Consider the following 15,194-nt stretch of genomic DNA (forward strand, 5'->3'; position numbering starts at 1 on the left):
CCGCTCGCCCGTCCGAAAACTAAGATCAATCCGTTCGTCCATCAGCGCTTCAGCGACGAGGAGCGTCGCATGGACTCCGAGAAGAATCGGACCAAACGAGTCCGTATATGAGGAGAGTTTGACATTGAGCGGAGGAGAACACATACCGAACAAGTGACACCGGGAAAGAACGATGAGCCTAAGAAGAAGAAGACGAGGAGTCACAGAGGAAGACGCGAGAACGTGCTATGCGAACATGCAGTGGTTTATTCATGTAGTCCTGAGGAGGGAGATCCTTCGCGTCTGTCGGAATGAATTGGGGCAGCCCCTGAAGATTGGAACATTGGATCAATTATTTACCTACCACTCCTACAGGAGACGGGAAGGGGAACACAGACCGGGGAAAACCACGCGAAAGAAAGACAGCCCGAACAGGCTGTCGCCACATTTTCCGAGAGGAAAGAATACTCGGTTCGAGCTTGGAGCAAGACTGATTTTTGCGACAGCGTCTCCATATGCGTGCGATGCTCGCGAGAGCGAATTTGTATATACATATGGAGAAACGAGCTCAATCTTCCGATCTAGAACTACCTAGGTACTATCTGTTCCGTTGTGAAATTAAGTGTTTCCTGGTTCGGGGCATCCATCGCTCATGTTCGCTTCTGCTTTCAGGCAACGCAATCTTCAGTCTGTTCTGCCCTTCAATCAATCCACCTCTGACTGCACTTGACAGCAGTAAGTTCCGTTAGGAGTTCATTCTACGCCGTTCTTTTCCTCGCGAGCATTTATTCGCTGTATCGTATCCTGTAGATCTTTGTGAACACGTTCTAATCTCGTTCGTACCTATGAAAGAAATCCCGATGGGAGCTCCTTTGCTTTGTCTCGAGAAGACCGAGTTCAGACGATTGATCTGGCGACGAGCCCGCGAAAACGAGGAGCCACGTGATTGCCTCAATAGTTGTTGCACGAGTTCGGGTCTGGGGGATAGGGGAGCTGGACGGGTCAGGGATCGCTGGGAACACAAGGGGGTAGACGAGGGGGATCTTAGGGTGAACGTGAATGAATAGATGGATGGCTGTGAATTTGGTGGGAGGAAGATGGACCGCGAGAGGATAGGGGGGAAAACGAAGGAACATCGTGAGGAACGTCGCACTGTGCCAGCCTCGAAGGATACACGGCGGTCGTCCCAGTGAAGGAGGTATCTAGGCGGCGAGGAGCAAATCTGTGGGTACGGGACGGAGAGGTTGCGAGAGCCGAGCACAAGTCCTATAGTGAGTCACCGGCAAGCAGGCCGAACGGCGGAGGCAACCTTCTGATAGATGAAGGTACCTGGCAGAGGAAGACTCCGGCCTTCGAAAAATGCACATCGCATCCGAATCGCTCTCGCTGCTCGGCTGCCGGTGGATGTGCGGTCGTCGTCGCTCCGTTCATTCGCTTGCTTGCCTGCCTGCCTGCCTGCCTCGGATGTCAAATCCATTCATCTTGGAAATGAGCAGCTCCTCTCGATCGCCTTAGGGCTCGTCAAAACCACCTCCGAAAGACCAAAGGGCACAACCACCACCGGCTGTGGTTCTTTCTCCATTCTCCGATTTTCCTCCTCCTGGCGCGACCTATCGACAGTCGCCCGTTAGGTTAAAGCGCCGCACTTCATCCGGTTCCTACTACTAGAATGACGTCCTTGCGGGTTCGATTAACGATTTATTCTCTCTTCTCCAGTGGCCTCGCCTGGTGACCATTCGCTGGTGCTCGACGAAACCCAGGACAGTCAGACGGATCTTCTGATGGAACGCGAAGTGCGCGAAGACTCTGTCGAAAGGGATCTCATGACGCTGTCGGGTTCTCAGAGCCCGTCCCAAATGCAAGCGGCAACCAACCAGGCTCTAGCGATGACAGATTTAGGACCTCCAAGTCTGAAACGACCCGATTCCGGAGGCAGTGGACCCGAATCACAAATGAACGTCGCCGATGACGGCAACGGGAGCCAGAAACGTCGAGGTCCTCGAACTACGATCAAAGCGAAGCAGCTCGAGACATTGAAGGCCGCCTTTGCCGCAACGCCGAAGCCCACCCGTCACATCCGGGAACAGTTGGCCCAAGAAACCGGACTCAACATGCGCGTCATACAGGTTCGTTATCGACGTTGAGACTTCCCTCCCTCATTCCCGGATAGATTCTCTTCAACAGCCTCCTGGTTTGGAGTCGAGGGCTAGTCTGGGCGAGATTTTCTCGCAATTGGTGTTTTCATCGGATCTGATCGAGTGATCCTCCACCTAATTCACCCTCCGCTCTCGGCTCCGATTCACATCCGGTTGTCACTCATTGATTTTATCGCTCTCGCATACCAAACAAGCGACTCTAACCCCTCAGTCAGAACGGGGTTGTGCATAAGTCGGCATTATGCTCCTGATAGACGGTTGGCTGGCGTGCCGGTTGCCGAGTTGCTCGGTCGGTCGGTCGGATGCACACGGTGAGCACGTAAAAGCATAATATCCAATTTAGACTGCACGACGTGCGCTCACGTTGCTGGCGACATCAATCATTGTCTCTAGACTGACAGCTCGCTTTTTCGATGCGGAAACGTGCTCTCGTCGGAATATAAGTGCCCCGAGCCCAAACAGACGTACTCAGTACGAATTCGGAATAGTCGACTGCGTGTAAACGTTGCGGTTTACGACTAAGCAGGCGGCTTCCATGACGACCAGGCGAATCTAATGTCACCGTAAACAAGCGGAATAAATAAAGTTATGTCACGGGAGCGAAGTGTGGTTCGAAAACATGATCGAAAACAAGCGACTCAAACGACAGCCGATTCGAGGGATATCGGATGTTCAGTCTGGGATATTCCATCGGAGACTTTCCGTTTCTCTATCGATGATCCCTCGACTTTGGATCGCACAAATCCGCGCTGTGAGTATTCGGGATTGCCGCGACGCTTCTCACAATCAATGAGCGTGAACGGTCCCCAATTCTACTCAAACTCCGGATTTTCGGATCTGTCTGAGTTCTGCTCCTATCCACGTGGAGGTTTTGGGCGTCCGCTTGGCAACGCTGTGAGAATACAATGAGCAATAAGTCTGCAGATGAACTTCACTCGATCCATTCTTTCAGAGCTGAAGTTGTAACCTTGTTAAGCAACCGCATCTCCTCGGACCTTCTTTTTTTCATTTCATTTTCATCTCGGTCAAAGGTCAGGCTGGTTTAGTGAGTCCCACTAGCTTTGAACCCTGGGGTCGTTCGATCCGCCTCCCTCGGGCGACCGCGTAGTTCGAAGAAAGCCCGGATTGATATCGAGAGACATTGAAAAAAGATCCATTTTACGTCCTCGTTTCGACATTCTCTCGAACAGGATGTGCGCGAGCGGTTTTCGAACTTCGAATACTTGAAGCGAGCTTCGAACCTTTCCCTGTCTCAGTTGTTCTGATAGGAAAGAGAACACATCCGTGAAGCAGTTGTTTTACGGTAGCCGGCATTTACGTGAGTTATTAGACGTCGAACCGTAAACGGCAGCCTGAATGAAGCACTCGTCAACGGGAGCGGCAACGCCCCGCAAACTTCCATCCTGAGCATAAGCTCTTTAATTGCAACTCTTGCGGTGGTGACCCGCTTCGGAGAAACGGAGCGCTATAAGTTTCGTAATGGGAATGAGAGGAACAAGAAGATTTTCAGCGAGCGGCCAAGCTCCTCTCCTCTGTCTCATTTCTTTTCGCTCCTCGCGATGGAGGAAAAAAACAGTCTCCACAAGGTGGATCGCCCAGGGCGGACCGAGAGCATTCTCTCAGCCGATTGGGAACGGGAACGATTTATTTTTCCCTCCTCTTCTGCAGTCCCTGTGTCCGAGGTTTTTTTGTGAGTGTGTGAGCGTGAAACAAAATTCATAGCCCTCAAAACGACTCCCACCTCCTCATTCCGAATGGCGAGTCCGACGGGGAGCCGGCCTCGACTCGATACAACTACCGGGAGCACACATGGAAGAAGTAGAAAAAAAAGAAGAACGCAGTGAGCGGGGTGGAGGGAGGACGCCAGAGAGAGGAAGCCGCGGTCGAAACCTGCGAGGAGGTGCCCACTCTCAAATTCTCTCTGTAACGCAGTGGAAAGCTATTAATTTGCTGTGGGTGCTCAAATGCCTCGAGGCTGCGCCGTCATACGCTCCGAAAGCATGGGATTCTGGCTGAAAAAAATTCTGCTCGAGGTCAAACACGCGACTCACAATGACAGGTGGAAGTGTGATGTAGGGCGCCCAGGTAGCGCTCCGGGATGAGGTCCCGATTTTTCGCAAACTAATTCAAAATCATGCAATTTCGCGGATCGTTACGGACCTCATGCAGATGACCGCACCTCCCTCTACTTTCCGAAGCGGGCTTTTGAGGAAATTATTCCCCCGGAAATCCTTGGTCGCTGGGGGAAAATCCGGAGGAAAAGTTGAAGGCTTCACGCAACGAGACTTCAGCAGACAGACGTCTTCGTAAATCCCAAGCTCCCGAATATTGAAACGTCGCACATTCGGATGTCGTATAGCTTCGGGGACGAATGCGACCTGTTTGAGATGCATTGTGAATCACTGCCGTCGCGCTCTCTTTCGTCTCCGACTGGAGACTCTCTAAGAGCAGGAGGCTTCGTCGGAAGTCCTGCGAAAACAGAGCGCGCTTCTCTCTCTCTCTCTATTTCTCTGTTGGTATACAATGCCGAACCAGACACACACACACACGAACTCGGGAAGACATTTCGGGTGAATCGGAGAGAAATTCGCGGACTGTCTACATTGTGTGGGGGGGTGATTTCATCTCAGCCGATTATCACCTCGAATAGCTCTCGTCAAGAGATTTCGATCTCTTATCGGGTTCGTCCCATCAGAATTAGCTCAGCGCGCCGATCTCTGTTCGACATGAACGCCAGAGGTCGCGCGACGAATGCTGAAACTCCCAGACACGGAAATATCGCGTAATGTACCTTTCCGAATAATGTAAGGCCAGCACAGGATAAATTGTGAGACGTCCATGCCAGCGCTGTCAATGATCGGCGGAAGAATATAGACTGCGGTCGTGCTTCGGGCTCTCCGTAGGACATCGCACGATTCGCGACGCGGCTCCTCTGGCTACTGTGTACTTCAGTGATTCGGCTGTCGAGCTCTAGATGATACCGCGGGGAGTTCGCTCCTCCAAATAGTTTCCCCTAGCGGTGGGAATCGGGAGGAAATTCTCTCCGAGACCTCGATACACCTTTCAGCAACGCACAGCTCCCCGGGATTTTGAACGATTACATCATCCACCATGGATATCGGAATCATTCCGTGGAAAATATTGGAATCAAACTCGACCCTTGGAGCGAAGGAGAATCCATAGCGTAGTTGGATCTCCCTAAAGCGAAACGATTCTGGCTCGAGGTGCATACTGCAAGCCTGGGTCAAGGTTTTGGATTTTCACCTTCCACAGCGTTTGGCTGATTCCCATTCAGTCAGGCAGCAAATAGGCCTCGGCCCTAGAGCAGCGCGAGGCGGAGCGAAGCGGCTTTCTTCCACCCATTGGTTGGTGGCCCGGTATCCGGCACGTCGTCTGTTTTTGGAACAACTCCAAGACGAGGGGAACTCTCGTCTACCTCTGAACGAACGAGCATGCTGTCTGAACTGGAAGTCCGCAGAGATTCGCGTCCCTATCATTTCGATCGATGCTTCCATCCTGACATCCATTTATCACAACCTCGTGGAAAGATCTACGATCATTCATCACGGAGTGGGATGCCTCTCATATTCCGAAAGTGTGCTGAGAATTGGCACGATGAGTCGGGGCACCGCGTCTTCGATCGCGAGATCACCGTGAGAATTCCGACGAAAATCCCGCTACCTCATTGTTGCTGTGTTGTCGAGAACCATGATTGGGCTCAATTAGGGGGCGTTGTATTTGTTTTAGAGAAGACGTTTCATATCCTCGGCGGGAGCAACAGCGGCGGCTGCACCCCGACTTCGAGTCTCGAATGAATGGAAGACACGCGCCCACGATTTGAACAACTCGAGTTACGAACTACTTGAACTCGCGCGGGCTCGTAACTCGCCCAGCCGAAAGACCGTGGCGAATTCGAGCAATTTTTTACCGCAAGTGAATATCTCCGTTCGGCTTATTGCCCGCGCTGCTGGTCGGTCTGCGGAGATGCACTATGACTCCGTTCGCCGATTCGTCACGGGACGGTCGGAGCTTATCTTAATGGAGCCCGAGCTCCATCTGCCTGGGTAATCTGTCCAGCGCAAAACGACCCGATACCTTTCGCGACGGATGTCACCGAAAACGGATCTGGCCATAGCTCCCGGAGCTTCCTGCGTCTCTGAGCATCGTAGGCCTGAAAACGAGAATCGGTGACGCTCATGGAGTTCCAAAGATTCATCTCCTCGCATCCTTCCGTTGAGTCTATACCGCCTCCTGCATGGAGCCGACGAACGGCTTATACCTTCCGTCGTCCTCTCGTCCCGTACTTCCCTCGATCGCGTTGTGCAAGCTCGCCGCGGCGGCGTTCGTTGCAACTATGAAGGAACGAGATTTTACGGCCTGAACGGTGATGCTGGTCTTTGCACTCGTTGTAGTCGAGCTGATGGTCGGAGTAGTGGGTAGCTGCTGTAGTGTGTAGAGCTGCTGCTCTTGATGATGATGATGGTGGTGGTGAAGATTCCCTCCTCATCTAGTTGACCGAGCAACGTAGCAACTCGCCTATAAACATTATACGAGGCCGTCTCCTCGAGGCGTACCAAGGCGATTTCGGTTTGCCACTGCACACATAACCGTAAAGCGCTCGCTGCCTGCTCGTCTGCTAACAGCCGCGGCCGCGACCTGCGAGCCCAGGAGCAGAACCAGTCCGACAATCATCTTCTGATGTCGGGACGCGGGAAATTATTTACTTCTGCCGGACTCGCTGGCTGGCTGGCTGGCTCGTTGCCAGCAACACCTCCCGGCCGGCGGACGAGTCTCTCGGACGAGAGGGAAAATCCGTGCGGAATCCTCTGGGAAAAATCTTCGAAGCTGCTGGCCGTTCATTGAGAAACTCGGAAACGAACAAATCACATGGTCATGCATCACGAGCGTGGCGCCAGTGTTGTTGAGACCTGGTCCATGAAATCCGAGTCGCTTACGCGGAGCTGCTTTTGTCCGACCGACGAGAGAGCAGACAGCCGGACAAAAAAGAGGAAAACCTACAGTGTCACCGATCAGAGAAGTCACTCTGTTGGTGCAAGAGCCTCTTGGGTGTCTGGGCGCGCGCGATTGAGGTGACAATAGCTCTGATTAGCGAAATCACCCCTTTCTCGGTCGGGCTCAGGTCGCTCGACCGGACGGCCGCTCGCCCGGTCGTTTCTCCATTCGTTCCCAACACTCACTCAGTCGGACGCGTTCGCTAACCCTGTCTGGGCTTCACCGGTTAGCGCCTTATCGGCTGGCTCGGCTTATTTCTTATCTTGGACTGGGCCGTTATCAGTCGCATTCTTCTATCGAAGCCCACCAGTCACTCAACTACCCACCCACACGGCGACTACCACCAGCCTTCGTTCAGTACCCCCCTCTCGGCTGGTTTCCTTCCTCGTCGCGAACGCTGCCGGCGGGCGAGCGAGCGAGAGATTCCCCCCCCGCCCCCATTCCCCCCTTCCGACGGTTCCGTCCACGAGAGAACCCCGTCCCGTGTTCGGCTTAGCCCCCTTGGGCCTGGTGGGCAAGGACCCATTCCGTTCCGATCCAAACGTGGACACCCGATCTAAAGACGACGTCTCTCGACAGGTTTGGTTCCAGAATCGCCGTTCGAAAGAACGCCGGATGAAGCAACTCTCAACGTTGGGACCTCGACGTCACTTTTTCCGAAGTCCTCGCCGGGTTATGAGGTCCTTGAGGCCCGGTATGAGCCCCGATCCCCTAGACGACTCACCGCCTGATCTCCCAACTGGACCCCAAAACGGCTTCGGATACCTTTCGGGTGAGTTTCTGATTCGTGTCGGCTCGTAACGCGGCTCTGTTCGCTAGCCCAGCAAACTGAATATCACTTCATCAGTCAGTCAGTAAGTTAACTGGGTTTGAGTTACAACAAAACCCATCGGCAGCTGAGGATGGTCCTGGCGAGCGCGAGTATCCTGTCCATGTTGTCGGACTTTCCGCTAGTTTCAGTTGTCTGCCGATGTGGTTCTGTGCGCGGAGTTAATTAAAAAATACGAAATGGCTTTGGGGCACCACGGGCCGAAAGTGTTCTCGTTCCTCGCACAGATGGATAGGCAAGCCGAAGGATTCGGACGAATCTTCAGACAGCTCGACAGAAGACGTATGTGGAGTCAGAAGTATGGACGCACGCACGGACAGAATGCCTGCTTGCCGCACAGACGCCTGAAGCCAACGGCAGACAAAGCGAACGAGCAACAGAAGTCTTGCCAACGTTTTCTTCCTTCGGCTTCGTCTAAGCGGAGGCCTGAACGCTTTTGTTGAGAGGTACCTTCTCGTTGAGGGACCTGAGAAGCTCCTCCCTGGCATATTGGCGGCATAATTCCAAAACAATGCCTCCACACCGACGGCACGGTGTCGACGACGAGACGACGATAGCAACAATAGCTGTAACAACAACGATGACGACAGTCATGAGGCGCGAGCTGAAGGCGAAGTCTTCGTCGTCGAAGCCGACGTAAACGGCCTCACTGCGCGCTGCGGGATGAGGCTCGAACAGGTGTACATCTGTCTTCAGGGGCGGCACGGAAGCCTTTCGAGTTGGGGACGACAACAAATGTACGTCTTTCGAGGCTGCTGTGATCTGACGGAGCATCGGTGGCATTTTCACCCTTACGTTCGTCCCCTCGGCATACCTCGATTTCCATTCACGTTTTATCATGTCGACATCGTCTGATTTTCCGTGATATCCTTTCTATCGTTGCAATCGTCGCCCTCCTCGACGTCGCCCTCCTCGTTCTCCTCGCCCCCCCCCCCCATCCGCATAGTCGCAAGCACCGATAAGACAACACAAGCGGCCCGGTCGGATAACCGACTGGCTGGCTGGTTTGCTGGATGAATCAGGTTATTTTGTAAACAAATGACGGGTACTTCCTGCTAGGGAGGAGCTGCTCGGTTTGTTGACTGGTTCAGTGCGAGCTGAGACTCCAGCCTGCTTGCTCGGTCGCCTGCCGCCTCAAGCTAACCGGAAACCGGATGTTGTCCCGTGAAAAATATCACCCCTCTTCTCCTACGACCGCCCACCCATTTTCCCACTTTGTCCTCCTGACTCCCTCCAACGGGGCTGATACTCAAACAGTACCGCCACCGAAGAGACTACCAGGGCGAGTTCAACTGAGGAGAAGAATGAGACGACGACGATGACGGACGACGACCACCACCGACCACCACTTTGAGCACCATCTCCAGAACGTAGAGAGACGGAGAGAAGCCTCCCCCGGGAATCTCCGTTGAGCGCGTCTTGACTTCTGTACCACGTATAGTATACGTTGGAATACGGATCGGAATGACTGACTCCAAGACGATCCAACAGAGAGCCGGAATAGGTCGACAGGAGTCCAAAGGGAGGGCGGTGATGAGATCCATAAGCCGGTGAATGGTCGACTGCCACCATTGCCCAACGCAAAGGGCGACCGGTGAGGATGTGGAAGAGAATGGGAGTTCAGCGAGGAGAAGAAAACTCGCAAGCGCCCCCTGCGTGCCCCTCTTTTCTCGATTTACATGCAAATTCTCCTTTTGGAGCAAAGAGAAAGTACAGGGGTAAGAGGCATGGCAAGCGAGTCGGGGAGGAGCGACGACAAGGAGCACTGGTCTTGACTTAGTTCTTCCAACTCACGTCCACCGACTGGAGACCAACCGAGCGGCCACCGAAAGCGCCGTAGCTGCACGCCTAGGCCTGTACGGTCCAGATAGCGACGTTCTCTCCGACAGCCATGCGGTAGCCGTGTCTGTCCACGAAGAACTAACGAAGGAAGGCGCGCAAGGAAAAAAACGAAAAACAAAGCACGGGTCTCGACGAGTAGGAACTCCATGATGAAGGGTTCCATGGTATGTGTCCACTTTCCTGCTCGGAGTTGGATCGCGACGGAAGACTGAAAGTCAATGAGCCGATCAGGGGACAAGAGGGAATCGTGAGGCAGTCGAAACGATGTCGTTGATACAGGTGATCTCGGTATCAGACATTTTCGTCTTGGGCACCAGTGCAGGAGCTGCGGCAGCAGAAATCAACCATGCGGACGTTGATGCCTGCGGTTTCGACGAAAGTATCCCGCAGCAGCAGGCAGTCCGTTTATACTCGTCCACGTCCAGCCCGACGTCCACCTGTACGCATGTGTTTCGTTCGGTCTATCCGTCTCGTTCTGTGTTTCTCGCTCACTCGCCTGTTCGCTCACACAGGGGGACGGACAGACGGACGGACACAACGCATCCCGACCAGACCCGTCGGGGTGTGGTCCGAATTTTTTTTTCGTTTTTTTCTGCTCAGAAATCTTCAACATCCTTGTGTCGTCATTTTGATCAGTTGCTTGCTCTAGTCGTCGTTATTCTGCGCAGACATCGGCGGAGAAGAACAAGTACCAATCAAATGCTGTTCGTTGCCATCGTTGTATGACAACGGGACGAAGAGAAATTTGCCGTTTCGACGATTTATGCCCACTGGTCTCGTGCCCTACACGGAACTAAAAGAGGACGTGTGCCTACCTCGGACTAGAACTCTTCTACGCGTCCGTCGGCGTCTGTTCCCGTCGATGTTTTATGGGGCTTGAGTCTTCTCGGACCTAACGTGGACACAAAGAACAACGCCTGGCTGAACTAATAAAGATCCTTACCATCGAAGAAGGTAGCGAGTAGACGATCGAATAAACAACAAAAAAAAGCAGAAGAACAGTCCGAAATATGAATCGGAGGGAAACAGCTCAATAAAGTTCAACGCCACACGAATCAAGAGAGAAAGAAAGGCGCTCCTGTCCCAGTCGATGCTTCGAGCCAGGCGCTTGAGACTTGCTCTCAACCTAATTGTCCCCCCTTTGATCGACAGAATCAGATTAGGCCGCATACCGACTATCAGAATCTGTGGATTTCCATGAAAGCTCTTCCACCGGAAGATAGTAATGTGGTCGATGAAGACACAGCGAGAAAGTTTCAACATTCACCTCACCTCAGAATTCATTCTGTGTCAAAGTGTGAAAAAGCTGTTCTCTTTCCTCCTCCACTCCTCCCTAATAACAGAGACCGGCCGCCCGAAATTACAGGTTGCGTACCGTGGGTGCTGCCGTCGGTCGTCATTATCCCAGTCTTGTGGTTTCGCCTATTTACAGAAGAAATTTGACCAATGTCCGTCTCTATTCAGTGTTCTCGCCTCCCGAAACATCCCCTTCGCGTCCTGCACGCGCGAAGTGGCGAGTTAAAAACCGTTTTTACGCGATGGTCGCCCAGCTCTGGCTACTGCCGGCCTTTTGTCATGGACCACATTCGGCAAAGGATGAGAGATGGCAACGACAAAGGAGCGAGAAACAACTACTGTTCGACGGAGGGGATGAATGAAAGCCATCTGAAGAGATAAATCGCTGGGGGAAAAGAAGAGCGAACACCTTCGTCAACCGACCGTCACAGAGTTGCCATCGGAGCAGGTAGCTTCACAGGCTCGGGGAAACCAACCAGCGATACAGCTCCCGGAGCGTCGCCTCGAGACAACTCCGCCGCGGTCGCTCTGAAGCCCGTGGGACTCTCTTTTCTCTATGCAATCACGGTCGAAGGACACGTGCTGCCGTCATTGAAGACCCTTCAAAAAAGAGAGAAAATTCTGCCAACCGCAGGCGAATGAACCGGCGGGCAATTCAACGAACGAGCAAACAGACATCCAGCCCGCCAGCCAGCCTGTGGAACAGGCGGCACCCTCTCATCCGATGGTTCCACCATGGGCTTTCCTCGCCATAGGCCATGAGCGATGGTGGAACTGAAAAATTCAGTAATCTGCAGAAGCCCTCAACACCCTAAGATCGTGGAAACGGCGAACGCCCTCCTCCGGGTATTCGCACGTCTCCGTGGACTGTCCTCGATCTCCCGACCCTGAGTCGCGAGGACACCGAGGAATCGTCGAGCTGGCGAACGCCCCGATTTGAAACATTTGTAGAGCGATTGAGGCGTTTCACTCCGTCCTCTTGAAGACAGATCGAGCCATGGCTATTGAATACATGTGTTTTCGGAGCTCTGAGATCCCAAAGTTCGTACGTGATCCGCATTCCGGTCGAATGCTCCGATGTGTCTACTGTGAGCGCGGTGCCACTCGACGGGGATGGCGTAGCGAGTTTTTCGCAGCTCATGGAGCTTTGCTACACCTGCAAAGTCTAGCTGTGGTTTGGACACCCCGGACCCGTGGTCGCGAAGCCATACCAGATCGCGGTAACCTTTGAGCGTGCCTACGAAGAATAGCACAGTAATTTACCGTGGGGAATGGCGGGTAATTGAATTCAATCGTGTGTATGAAGTAAACACTGTCGACAAACGCAGATCGGGGAAATATGGGGGGCGGGGAGGGCTTGGGCGCGGGGTCCCCTAGCGCCCGTAAAATGAGTTAGCGCGAGAGGTACGCCCGGAGACAAGCGGCATCGCGAGATAGAGAGGACGACCGGCCGCCACAAGAGTTTGCTCGGATGTGTTCGAAAAAGGGGAATATTGTCGAGGGCGTTACTGCTCACAGAGTCTGCTGGAGGCGTTGTGGTTGTCTATGGACTGCAAATTGTCGCCCATGGAGATGGAGCCGCCTGCTCGTGGCGGCGGCGGCAGTGGTGGTGGTGTTCGAGTGACAGGGTTGTGGCCAGCCCGAAAGAGGGTGCGAACCTGGGAGGGGAAACGACATGGAAAGACGAAAGGGACAGCGAAGAGGAGGACGACGACGACGATGAGGAGCAGGAGAACGAAGACGCCCCGCAGTGCCCACAGGCCTTTGTGCTGGAGGGAAAGATCAACCCTTCTGACAGAATCTATTTATTCCTCATAAGCACCGCCGCCACCTGCTGCATCTGCGATTCGCAGACCCCACGAGCGAGCCGGAGACAGACTGTCCACCGGCAATCGTCTTCATTAGGCTGCGAACTCTAGGCATCACCTTCGAGTGCCTCGGCGGTGTCAAATGGTCCGAATGTTGTCCTAACTGTCGGAGAGCTGCGCGGCTCTTCACAAGAAGCGAAGCTTTCTTGGTCCAGTGAGCTCAACAACGGAAATCACGGCTGAATTTTGAGCTTGATATCCTGGACGACAACGGGGGGAGTTTTATCGGAAGCCGCCAGCGAAATATACGAGTCTCGATAGTTTCGGGGAGAATGCTTGGTCCAGTCGGTTCGGAGAGTCACCCTGGTCGAAACTTACCCGCAGCCCAGGATCGACTCGGCTTGCCAGTTCGCTGCCACCATAGATCACTTGGACAGAGCTGTCTGATAAGACAAGTCAACGGAGGAACCGCGGGTGCTTCGTAGAATCGGGGGAGAGGAGGGGAAAAAACGCTGCTCCAAAGATCGCGCTTAAGTATCTCCGCATTGATTAACCCTCGATGACTGATGAACTTCTCTTCGATCCGGTAGTCCTGCAGAGATAAACTGCCGCCAGTCGGCGGAGCGTCTCAACGCGGACACGGGAGGCGAACCCGCTTTCCACGAGCTGGTTCCGAGATCTGAGAGCACAGTGTAAATTTGTTGTCGCTTCTTCTTCGTTTGACATTCCTTGTACTCAACACACACGTGGAACTCTCGTACACACCACCTATGAACATGTTTGCTTTTCCCAGACGAGCCGCGAGCGAACAAGAAACACGTGCTCGTCCACTTCAAGGGTGTGGTATCTCCTGAAGACTCCACTCTTGATTCCCCCGGGAGAAGGGGAAGGGGGGAATATCTGAGCTCGACATTCGAAAACGAGTCGGGAAAACATACATCGAAACGAGAGAGGAAATAAAATCAGCCTCTGCACTGAGACTCGATTGTAAGAAAATCTATTTCCACACGGGCGATCGAATCTGACTCTCTCTCCGTTCTTTCCAGATTCGTCCAACCAGGAGTTTGGCTATTCGCAAAATGGGGGTCAGGGCCCTGGCTTCTATGACTTTTTCCCCGGACAACAAGGAGAAGGACTTCATTTCGGTCACGCTGCGAATCCCAGTCTCTCGCCTAGGAATGGTTAGTACTCACTCGATCTTCATGATGTTCCTCCTCGGAGTGGAACATTGCTCCTGGGAGAGAATCCAGGGAACAGGTTCGCTTGGGTCGATGTAGGTTGGCGCTCGGTTGTCTGTCCGATCATAGGCGTTTGACCCTTTCAATGGCATCCATCTTTCACGAGGAGATAAATGTGCTGACCTTCTCTAAGCCCGAGCGTTGAATATCCTTTTCTACACTCAAACCCGAATCCGCCGACAAAAATGGAGGTTGCCCCTTGTGGGAAGTTCTCTCAAAACGGAGCTTCCGATCGGAGTTGGTCCAGTTTCGGGTGACTGGCTCTCACGGGTTAGACGAATTTCGGCGTTCTGGGTTTCGGCGTTCCAGGTTTCGGTTTTCTGGGTTTTGGCGTAAAAGTTTCGGCTTACTGGGTCTATACCCTCTCGCGGGTCTTACGGTCGCGAGAAGCGATGATAAAACAGATTCCGTTTTCTTCAGGTGTGGTTCTATCACCGAACGACGCGACAGCGTTCATGCAAGGACAACACGCGACTGAGATCCAACAGCGTTCGAGTCCTGACTCGGTGTTGAGCCTTCAGGGATCAGAAGCGCCGTACGGGCAGCCGCCAAGGAGCGATTCCGGTGGCAGCTTTTCCACGCCGGGCGCGAATGATCCTTCCGTTTGGTGAACGAAGCAGCATTAGTAGTCGGAGAAGCGTCGGGAGAATACAGAAAAACCCACACTGTTTGAAAGAGAGCGTCCTCAGGGATAGATCTGTACATAAATATTGAAAAGGTCGAGTTTAGCGGATAGTCGTTGATTGAATGGTGTATATTATGCTTGCGATCCGGTCTGGCGTAGAGAAAGCCTTCGGTCGACGAATTGATGGAGAGACCAGGTGTGAAACCTATCCCAATTCGGTCGGTCGAATGAATCGCAAGCTGGAGCTCCACGAGAGTTCGCTCCGCCGTTGTCCGAGATAGGGGAAAGTCACTGTAGATAAGAAGGAACATATCAAACTCGTTCCAGCGAGATTTCGAATTTATCCAATCTCAACGGATACGCGGCTGAATCTCAAAAGGTTCTCCAGATAGAGCCGACCTCCGCATC

General features: G+C 53.3%; 1 protein-coding gene across 1 annotated transcript in view; it reads left to right on the forward strand.

The window, feature by feature from the left end:
- LOC100904669 (LIM/homeobox protein Lhx1-like) overlaps nt 1–14,772 on the forward strand; it is a 33,288-nt gene extending 18,516 nt beyond the window's left edge. The window contains exons 3-7 of the mRNA XM_029112142.1: nt 652–714; nt 1,696–2,105; nt 7,728–7,920; nt 13,970–14,104; nt 14,582–14,772. Coding sequence (XP_028967975.1) covers nt 652–714; nt 1,696–2,105; nt 7,728–7,920; nt 13,970–14,104; nt 14,582–14,772 — 992 coding nt within the window. The remainder of the gene's footprint in view (nt 1–651; nt 715–1,695; nt 2,106–7,727; nt 7,921–13,969; nt 14,105–14,581) is intronic.
- The last annotated feature ends 422 nt before the right edge of the window (nt 14,773–15,194 follow it).

This window comes from Galendromus occidentalis, unplaced genomic scaffold (genome assembly GCF_000255335.2).
Source record: "Galendromus occidentalis unplaced genomic scaffold, Mocc_1.1 scf7180000077484, whole genome shotgun sequence".
Lineage (NCBI taxonomy): Eukaryota > Metazoa > Arthropoda > Arachnida > Mesostigmata > Phytoseiidae > Galendromus > Galendromus occidentalis.